Below are 10,180 nucleotides of genomic sequence, written 5' to 3'. Positions count from 1 at the left end.
TAAAAATGTTTTTTTAATTAATTTTTTTTAAATATTTGTTTTCTTTGTATTATATGTATTTATCTTAAATTATTTTACTAATATAATAAAAAGTAACTATCATCTTGTCTTGAAAGAATAAAAGGTTGAAATACTAAAACTTAATCTGAAAAATTACACAGCTTCTCTTGAGGTTTGATGTAATTATACGTAAATTTTTTGTAGTTTGTGAAATCACACTTAATACTCCTAACACTATCTCCATCCAACAAATAGATTCATGCGTGAGTAAAATTTACAAAATTTGTTGATATCAACAAAAAGAATTAAAAAAAAATATATATTTGCCTTGTTGAACTCAACACAAACTCGTTATAGGGTCAAGATGTACCTTTTTACATACAGTAGCATGTTAATACGTCTAAAGGTAGTTTGGTCAGCGAGTATCTAGTTGACCTGGAATAAATTTGTAATAAATTAATTGAACAAATATGAATTTTCATACAATTTTTTGTGATATCATCGAAATTCATAAATATTATTAATTTATAAAAACAAACGTTAATAATATTAAATATAATTGTCAATATTATAAAAAATTTACATATAATTACACTAAACATCATAATAATTCTCCTAACTTATTAATATAAACTTTAAAATCAAATCCACAAGATATGAAGGTAAAAGTAATAATAATTAAAGAAAAAAAAGAAGATGAAGATAGAAGGAAGAAGGTGAAGAGAGGTATGAAATTGGTGGGTGAGAATGGGTGGGGAGTTGCTTTCATTCCACGTAATCACTTTTGGTGTTTGTGGCTATGAATGAATGGAAGTACAGCAAAGAGGGGGCTGCGCTGTAGGAGAGCGAGGGAGAGGGAGTGTGTGTGTGAGAGACAGAGAGAGAGAGAGAGATGGATGGTATTGCTACTCACTCAATTCGCCCTTGACTTTTTTGAATCCAAAACACCTTTGTTTGTTGCAATGCTGTATATATTATGGCTTTTGTTTTATTGTTTGTGGACCAAAACCAACTCTTCAAGAGGAACCTAAAACCCCTTCTCCACCATTCTTCGCTTGCGGGACCCACTACTCTTTTTCCCCACTTGCCCCCTTAATTTATTCAAAATCCACTACCCTCTAATTTTATTTTTATTTTGATTATAGTAGTTTTTAAATTTATTATTTTTTTAGAGACATCAAAATATTGTTAATATATTTAATTAGTATTTAATATTTTGATATTGTATTTATATTAATTTAAATTTAACTCCATGCATTAAATGCAATTTGATGAATAAGTCCATTTCATTTTTCTATGTATTTATTTTACGGAGTAGATTGAGTAATTTTTATTGAGACTGACAATATTGATTATTATTTATATTTGAAAATTTGAATATCTATTTAAGATTTTATTTAAATATTTTTATATTTGATTTTTTTATTAAACTCTAATTTATCTAAACATGTATATTCCAATGTTCAATTTTAAATTATTCATCAGTACTCATTTATGTATAAGACATTTAATTTAAACCAAAAAAAATATTCCATCACACCCACAATTTTACGAGTACAAACACTACACACACACACACACACACACAAACACAAAGCATGAATTTGATTTAATTATACTTAATCAATCACATAATTATTATTTTTAAATTATGAATTAAAACGTTTCATGTTTTTATAATTTTCAAAATTTTGAAGGAAAGAAAAACAAAAGGCTATAACAGCTAATAGGGGCAATTACACTCACATTCTTTACGATTTAGTGTAATTACATATAAACGCCATATGATTTGAAAATTTCATTTAATATTTTTGAGATTTGTTTTGGTTTAATAAATAAGTCAATCGACTAGCCAAAATTCACAAAACTTGATGAATGTAACAAAAAAGTTAGATAAAATTTATATTTATCCAAAATTGATTTATTACTAATTTATTGTATGTTGAATAAATAATTTTATAATCAAATCACATATATACATTTTCATACATTAATGCATGTGATGGGTTTATATTCACCGTTATAAAGGAAATTTGTTACAAAATATCTAGTTCACCTATAATAATTCAGTAATAAATCAATCTAGTGTAAAAATAAATTTTCATTCAATTTTTTATTAATATCAACAATTTCGACAATTTTTGATTAATTGAGGGGCCTATTTGTTATACGAGAATAAATCTCAAGAATATTGAATGTACTTTCTAAACCACAATAGGTTTATATATAATTGTACAAAAATTCAAAAGAATGAAGTATAATTGTCCCAATTAATATATAAACTGATTCGGTAGCTGAGGGTAATATAGTAAAAGCATATGCTCTCAAGGGACACGCGTCATCATATAGCAGCGAATAGAGTGGCTCACTGTAGGGCGCGAGTGTGCATAAAGTGCCTCTGACGGCAGCTGACTGGTTTTCCTTTCTGTCTCCGAAATTCCGAATTTCTCCTCCAAATTCCGATCTCCGACATCTGTCCCAACCACACCTTATAAAATCCCAGCGGCGGAAACCTCGCCTTAGATCTCTTCTTGTCGCTATACGCATAGATTCTCACGCAGTAAATGTGATCCAGTGTGTGTTTATATACAGATACAGTTGTTTGTATCTATACTTTTGAGTGTTTGATATATTTGGAGCTGTTGTATGAATATTTCTGTATTTATTTATGCGCACAAGTGGGGATTATGAAGTGAGATAGTGATTATTGATAAGATTAACGAATTAGAGAAGCACAAACAGTGATAATGAGAACACTGTGCGACGTTTGTGAGAGTGCGGCAGCGATTATATTCTGCGCGGCGGATGAGGCGGCGCTTTGTCGTTCTTGTGATGATAAGGTACGATGTTCCTTTGTTTGCACGCTTGAGCGCACATGTATCTGAACTGATGCGAGTATGAGTGGATCTAATTGGACTTTTTTCTTTTTTCCCCCCCAAGAAAAAAATACCAAACTTTTGCATGCAGTAATTGGCATATTTCGTTTATAAGGTTGCATTAGCTTGCCTTGGATATTGATTTATAGTTTCCGGATATGTTTTCTCAGACTGCGAGTTTAACTATATGATTAGAATTTATGATTTTAGAGGTTACGCTTCCGCGGGCTTGTGTGAGTAGAAACTGGGAAAATGTTATCTGTAGCATAGTCTATCAGGAAATATTATCTGACTGAGTACATGTCAGTTCCTATGTTATAGATGCTGTATTACTTCTTTATCGGTTTCCCGTTTATGCTGGTGTTGGCTATGCCTCATTACTTGAAGGAGCTCCCTTAAATTGGTAATTAGGTTGGCCTTTTTTTCAATGATTTTTGATGTTATAGTTGGCTTATCAACTTGACTTGCAAGATCCCTCTTCTTAATATCACGAGGTTAGTAGCGGTTTTAGTGAAGGATTGCCACTGCGAATAGATTACCTACTTTTTGGAATTGTATAAAAGGCTGCAACAATATAACTTACAAGTAAAGAAAGATTAAGTCTTGTATCAAGATGTGGAGAAGATGTATTGGTGTTCCTTGTTCTGTTAGGTGGGATTTATCTCTTCAAGTTTGTTACTCCTTCAAATACATTTGGCTCGTACTTGCTCGAATACTTAGCCAGTTGTCAACACTTTGATCTTTGTATGAAAATTGTTGTGGCAGGTCCACATGTGTAACAAGCTTGCCAGTAGACATGTACGAGTTGGACTTGCTGAGCCCAGTGAAGTCCCACGTTGCGACATATGCGAAAATGCTCCTGGTATGCTGCTTCATAACTCTTCCTTTCCTCCTCATATCTGAAAGGTGGCAACCGATTTTCAAAAATACTACCTGGGCCCTTTTGTGTAGCTTTCTTTTATTGTGAGATCGATGGAAGTTCCCTTTGTCTGCAATGCGATATGATTGTCCATGTCGGTGGTAAAAGAACCCATGGAAGATACCTCCTGCTGAGGCAGAGAGTTGAGGTTTGTGGTTGAACTAAAGGGCACTGGTTCTCATTTTTGTAACAGGCCAACATGAGAAGTTACCTTTATTTCTTCTATGGTCTGCTTCTGTAGTTTCCAGGCGACAAACCTGGAAGTGTAGATGAACCAGGATCACAAAGAGTTCATCTTGGTGAAGCAAAGAGGGAACCGATTCAGATGTCTAGTCTTAGAGCGAAAGAGAATCAGCAAAATCACCGGGATTCTCCTGAGCCAATTCTAGGTAACAACATTGATAGTCATGAGAAAATGGAGAATCAGTTGATTGACCTCAATTCCAGACCTCAAAGGGTGCACGGACAAACTCCGGGTAACCAGGTAAACTTTTTTAACCAGAATCATCACCTGTGCCTCAAAAACTATCATTGTTTGGTAACTCTTGGGTTATGGTCCAGTAATTTTAAAAATCAATCCTCTCTCTCTGTTTTCTTCCAAGGACCGACTGGATACTTTGGCTTACAACAATCATGAATCTGAAAGTGTGGTTCCAGATGGATACTTAAAAAGGGAGCCTGAGAAGTAATGAAGGTATATTCCATATATGTCTAAATATCTTGTAAATTTTCTGTCGTCTCTGTCAGGGTGAAATGTTGAATGATAGTTAGCAGCAGAAAAAGAGCCAAAAGAAGGAAAAACTTAATAATCTTTAACCATATTCCATAATGATGCTGCTTGATCTATATGTATCCTGCAGTTTGCTCCATATGAAGGGTTCCATATAGGCATGTTTTGATATTACTTAACTAATCCCTGTAACTGAAGTTTTCCTGACTTCTTTTTTCTTTATCAATAATTGTCGTTGTTTGGAATTTTTTGGATGTCCAGAGTGCTCATAATGATTCTTTTATTACCTTCAGTTTTCACTTTGCACGCAAAGACTTGTTAATAAGCAGGAGATTGTTGTGTTGTAATCATTTTAAATGAAAGCATTATGAATGCTAAACAGTGGGTTTATTTGAGCACTTCTCTACCTAATTAAATAATTTTTAAGATTTATTTTGAACATTGCATTTCTATCAAATATGTTGATTAATGTAACTGTTGCTTTCCAGAGCAAGCCTGATGAATGTGATATTTGTATTGCGTAGAGCGAAGAAATATCTTTGGATTGTATATTTTACCAACACTTTTCCAGCTTCTCTTCCAATTGCCTGTAGACCCGGCATTGTGCTTTGAGTTGTTACTAGCAACGGAATGAGACGGCACATGGGACAGCCCTGAAAGCCAACTGTAGGACCTTTATCTATTCAAGAGCCAACTTCAGTTCACCAAAATAGTCAAAACAAGTTTTTTGGCTATTCTTAGAGTTGTGCAGTGTTTCTAGTGAAGAAAGCTGTTCCGCAAGAAGTTTGTGGAATATGCTCTAATGTAAATTAGGAGACCTCAGAAATGTGAAAGTCGCCAATAAAACTGCTCAGGGAGGTCTTTTTCCTTTGTCTCTTATCATTTCTCTAAACTTATTTGGGTTTTCTTCCATACCCAAGGTATAATAGAAAATTGCTAGATGTTGGTTTAGTGGTCAAAGTCGAGGTCCTGTATCTGGAATTCGTTAGCTTATGTTGTGCAATGAACATAGTCACCAGTTGTATCTCAAAGCTCAACTTTGAAATCACTCGCTTCGTTGCTGCTTGAAATGGAATTGTGTTTCTTGTTTCATCTAGCATTGCTGTATTTGGCATGGGTTCTGAATCCTGATGTCCCGGAATATCCATCAATGCTGATTACGTTCGATTATCTTACATGTTTTCTGACTACACGAAGCAAAAGGTCTGAAATGCAACTTATGTCTGAGTTCTCCATTCTCCATTGGTTGTTTCACTAAAGTATAGATGTGCCAGAGCTTGACAGTATGTGTGTGTTTTGAGGAGATTTCAAGACCAGTCAGCTGCAGATGGAATCAGACCTTATAAAACAAAGTACTAGAAGATTTAAGCTATAAGAATATGCTGAGATTAAGCAGTTGAAGCTTCAACCTGTCTTGAGCATAAACTTTCAGAGCTAAAGCTACCAGTGAGAGTATTAGATTTTCTCTTCTGGCAGATCTGATCTTCAACAGTTCGGAAGGAGAAAATTTAAATCTATATGCTGTTATTCATAATGTAGATAGATATGTACTCCACAAGTCTTAAACACGACTCTGGAAAAATTTATATATCATGCTTCTGGCACAACATACTAACTAGTTCTCATCAGCATCAGGTTTATTAAGCAGTTAATAAAGTACATTTAATCAACAAAAATAGTCTCAATTGCTATAAGCATGAATGACAACACATCTTTTTATGCTTCATCTGTAGACATTTCCCTTTGGCAGTGCAAAGCAATAAGCTTTTAGTAGCTGTAGCCCTTGACAAACATTCCCTTCTTGGCTTCCTCAGACTCTCCCTCAGCGGTGTATTTGCCAAGCTGGGCCAGAGAGTTGGCCTTGGCCCGGACGAGCAAAGTCTCTTGAGCTGCCTTTACATTCTCTGGCAGCCCTCCCCATGTCTTGAGGCAGGTGTTCTGGAGTGCCCTGGCGTAGGAGAATGAGACGTGCCACGGGTTGGGAGCTTGGTTCATGGCATTCAAGTTCAGCGTGGCTTCGACCTCAGATTGCCCACCAGACAAGAACTGCTCAGAAGATCGAAACAATTTTCTTAGGTTGAAGACACGACTCATTTATACCTGTGTCGGATCAAGATAAATTAAGAACATATGTGAAATGAGTTCAGAAAACTTGCCATGATTCCAGGGACAGCTGGGGGAATTCTCCTGCGGAGGAGCTTGAGAGTGTAGTCAGCAACCTGCTCGGGGGTGGCCTTGTCCTTGCACTCAGCACCAGGAGTGACCATGCTAGGCTTGAGGAGAATACCCTCAAACATCACGTTGTTCTCAGCCAAGTAGAAGAAAACCTCAGCCCACACTTTCTGGGCAACCTCAAAAGTCCTATCAATGCCATGTTCACCATCCAGCAAGATTTCTGGCTCAACAATTGGGACCAGTCCATTGTCCTGAAAACCACCAAAATCAAGCTTAGCCTAAATGCAAAGCCAATAGAGACATGAGCCAAATAATGTTATCAATATACCTGAGAAATGGCAGCATAACGAGCCAGGCCCCAGGCAGCCTCCTTCACGGCCAAGGCAGAAGGGCCGTTGGGAATGCTCACAACAGTACGCCTGAATCATCAAAACATGAGAAGATATTAATTAATAGTTGCTCAAGCTCGACTTGTTTGAAACACTATAGAAACTTGTTTACATGAATACACATATAAAAGAAAATGGAACAATAAAATGCATTAATGCACCATTTAGCAAAACGGGCACCCTGTTGGTAGTAAGCAGCAGAGCGGGAAGCAAGGCCATCGAGCCCTTGGCACCAGGACTCATCGTTCGAACCAGCAAGGGGAACCAAACCCTGTTCATATCCAATTAAATTACACTTGCACAACTGATCATAACTAGTTAAAGCATCTCACTCGGCTTATATAGTCTGGCCAAACCCAACTAATCAAACAAGTAGTATAAGTTTATATGTCTTGTCGCCTTATACTATCTAACTAGTTAAGTTTGACACAGACCCGAGTTAAGGTAAAAATCAGGTTTTTTTATTTACCTTGTCGACTTTGATACCGGGGACAATGTTCTGCTCAACAAGGACATCAACCATCTTCTTGCCATCGATGGTGGATTGGTAAAGGGTCTCCTCGAAAAGGATGGCTCCGGAGATGTATTGGCCGAGGCCCGGGGCAGTCACGAGGAGGGTCCGGTAGGCTTGGCGGTTGGCCTCAGTGTTCTCGAGCCCAATGGAGGCCAGACGCTTTCCACAGGTGGCATTTGATTCATCCATGGCAAGGATTCCACGTCCTGGTGATGCAATAGTTTTCTACACCAACATACCAATGTGCATCACATTGTCAATAATGATATTTCCACGTAGTTGAAGTGATAGTAAAGAACCCATGAGTTGCGTGTGTGCGCTATGTATTTAGTGTTGATAGTACTGTCCCAGCTATAAACTTTGAGGGACAAGGCGTTCTTGATTTAACTTCACCAAGATATCTAACTTTTCCCATACAAGATTTGATTAATTAGGTGAGTGCTACAATATCAAACTAAACCAATACTTAAAACTAGCATAAGATTCAATAACAATAATTTAAAATAGAAACTCCGAGTAGCATGCTAGTGTAAAAGTAGAAGTACCGCCGTCTTGACGAGCTCATCAGCATAGGAGGAGGCGCGGATAAAGAGAGAAGAGGGGGCGGTGTTAGGGGTGCCGCGGGCGGAAATGGAACTAGGCTGGCGGAGAAGGGTCTGCCCCTTAACAAACTCAGACTTGTCAAGGACGGGAGATGACTTGAGGAGTGATGGTGAGGCCATTGCTAGCTAGCTATCTCTGATGGGATGATGTGTTTTTTGTGTGAACGTTAACACACAAATCTTATCCTCCTCTCACTCTCTTTGCCACACACACACACACCATACTATGCACTGCTGCTTGTGTGTGTGTATATATATAAGGGTTGCATGTGTAGAGTGTCAAAACGATGTCTTGTTTGAGGCTGGCATGAATGGACCAATGAGAGGTCGCCGTGTGGATGTGATTTGGCAGGCAGCGGAAGTGGTTGAAATAGATGGAACGACACCCACCTCGAAAAAAAAAATAAAGAAAGAAAAAGGGATTAATTAAAAAAATATAAAAATGAGATGTTTTCTTGAAGGTGTGCTAGAGGTAGAGGTGATGGTGTTGGGAGAGATTGTAGACTCTCACTACTTCACTGGGAAATAGAATGTAAAATGTGAGGCTGTGAGTGATGATGATGGGTTGTGATTAATGGACAGTATTTAGTGGCAGGATTTGGTGTGACAGTGAGCACCATATCAACCCTAGGCTCTTTTCCACGTCAACACCAAAATTTGAAGTTAAAAAAGAGAATTGGGGTCAAGGCTCATACTGAAAAAGCGTTGTTAGTGGTGGGTACGATTCTTCTTAATCACTATTATAGACCCTGAGAAAAAGAGATGGGGTTTAGATATATAAACCCTGCATCCTTTCAAACAACAACTTTGATGGAGCATCATTAAATAAAATCCTCTCGCCCTCTATCCTACCCATCTTCACTACCACGGAATAGTTACAAGAGCCTCTCTTTCCCCACCAGTTCAACATCTACCCATTGATTCAAACCAAACTTTGCCTGCCGCCTCTCCCTCACCATTTCTGTAGAAAGAAACCAAAGTTATAACGCCATATCACTGAATTTACTGCCACATATTCTAATCACCAGTAGAATGCATTCCTATGTCAGATCGTTCCAAGTAATTACTCATTGACATGTCTTTACACATGAAATTAAATTATACTAATAGGTCCCATTTGATTATTTATAATTACTAGTTACACATTTGGTTAGTATTATTAGAGTCCGATATTAATATCAAGCTCAGTCTTATTAATTACAATATACGGTATTATGAATCAAGTCTATTTAACTGATATAAATAATCCTACAAATTAAGGTTAATTTTTTTTTTGCCTAATTCACCCTTGGACTCTCTCCCTTCTTTCTCTTTCTTCTTCCCACGACTTAACGAACGCTTATTCCTCTGCTCTTTTCTCCCATTTTTTTCTCTGATCAAAATCTGATGAATAAAATAATAATTTAATAATAAAATATAGTAAAAATATTACTTATTTCTTATTTTGGACATTTAAAAAATATTTGAGTTTTTATCATTAATTACTTAATTGAATATTTTCAACTTCGGCTTTATATGAATTTACACAAAAAAAAGAAAAATTCACAAATTAATTTCATTTTAAGCAATTGTATTTCAATAAATAATTTAGTGATTCTTTTAATTATTTTTAAATTATTCACAAGTTACAATATAAAAATACAAATACCTTAAAAATGGATACCCTTTACAGTCTTTTCCTATTTAATCATACGTTATAATCCTTTCAACCAATCACCATATTATATTATCAAATAAGATATCCCACATACAATATTTCAAATCAAACATCACATAATGCAAGATAGAATTAATAATTATTCAATTTTCCATCCTATCTAATCTTATCATGTTTAATTCTATCATACAGATCAAATGAGCTCTATAATGTTTTGGTAATGCAAAATATGTCAAACATTTTGTTGGTAATTTAAGTGCATGATCGTTGAGCTATGGGTTCATACATTCCTATCCCGTGGTACGGAGGTAGGCCCGA

At 36.2% G+C, this 10,180-nt stretch overlaps 2 protein-coding genes across 5 annotated transcripts; one reads left to right on the top strand and one right to left on the bottom strand.

Annotated features, from left to right (window-relative positions):
* Window positions 1–2,416: 2,416 nt before the first annotated feature.
* Window positions 2,417–5,621, top strand: LOC105169701 (B-box zinc finger protein 19). 4 transcript variants are annotated; one of them, XM_020695963.2, is made up of 6 exons: window positions 2,417–2,840; window positions 3,642–3,738; window positions 3,828–3,943; window positions 4,037–4,279; window positions 4,398–4,489; window positions 5,119–5,621. In XM_020695963.2, the coding sequence occupies exons 1-5, from the start codon at window positions 2,748–2,750 to the stop codon at window positions 4,482–4,484; spliced, it is 636 nt and encodes a 211-aa protein (XP_020551622.1). In that variant the 5' UTR covers window positions 2,417–2,747; the 3' UTR covers window positions 4,485–4,489; window positions 5,119–5,621. The 4 variants fall into 4 exon arrangements, with proteins under 4 accessions (XP_020551622.1, XP_020551621.1, XP_020551620.1 ...); XM_020695962.2 differs by having other exon boundaries at window positions 5,097–5,621; XM_020695961.2 differs by having other exon boundaries at window positions 5,050–5,621.
* A 450-nt stretch (window positions 5,622–6,071) lies between these two features.
* LOC105169700 (fructose-bisphosphate aldolase 1, chloroplastic) lies at window positions 6,072–8,446 on the bottom strand. Its single transcript, XM_011090185.3, has 6 exons — window positions 8,149–8,446; window positions 7,559–7,828; window positions 7,251–7,360; window positions 7,029–7,119; window positions 6,682–6,951; window positions 6,072–6,571 (listed from the first exon to the last, which is right to left on the bottom strand). Exons 1-6 carry the CDS (start codon window positions 8,323–8,325, stop codon window positions 6,293–6,295), a joined length of 1,197 nt encoding a protein of 398 aa, XP_011088487.1. The 5' UTR covers window positions 8,326–8,446; the 3' UTR covers window positions 6,072–6,292.
* Window positions 8,447–10,180: the final 1,734 nt, after the last annotated feature.

Source organism: Sesamum indicum, linkage group LG8 (genome assembly GCF_026168435.1).
Source record: "Sesamum indicum cultivar Baizhima isolate 11 linkage group LG8, ASM2616843v1, whole genome shotgun sequence".
Taxonomy (NCBI): Eukaryota; Viridiplantae; Streptophyta; class Magnoliopsida; order Lamiales; family Pedaliaceae; genus Sesamum; species Sesamum indicum.
This window is presented reverse-complemented; position numbering and strand designations above follow the sequence as displayed.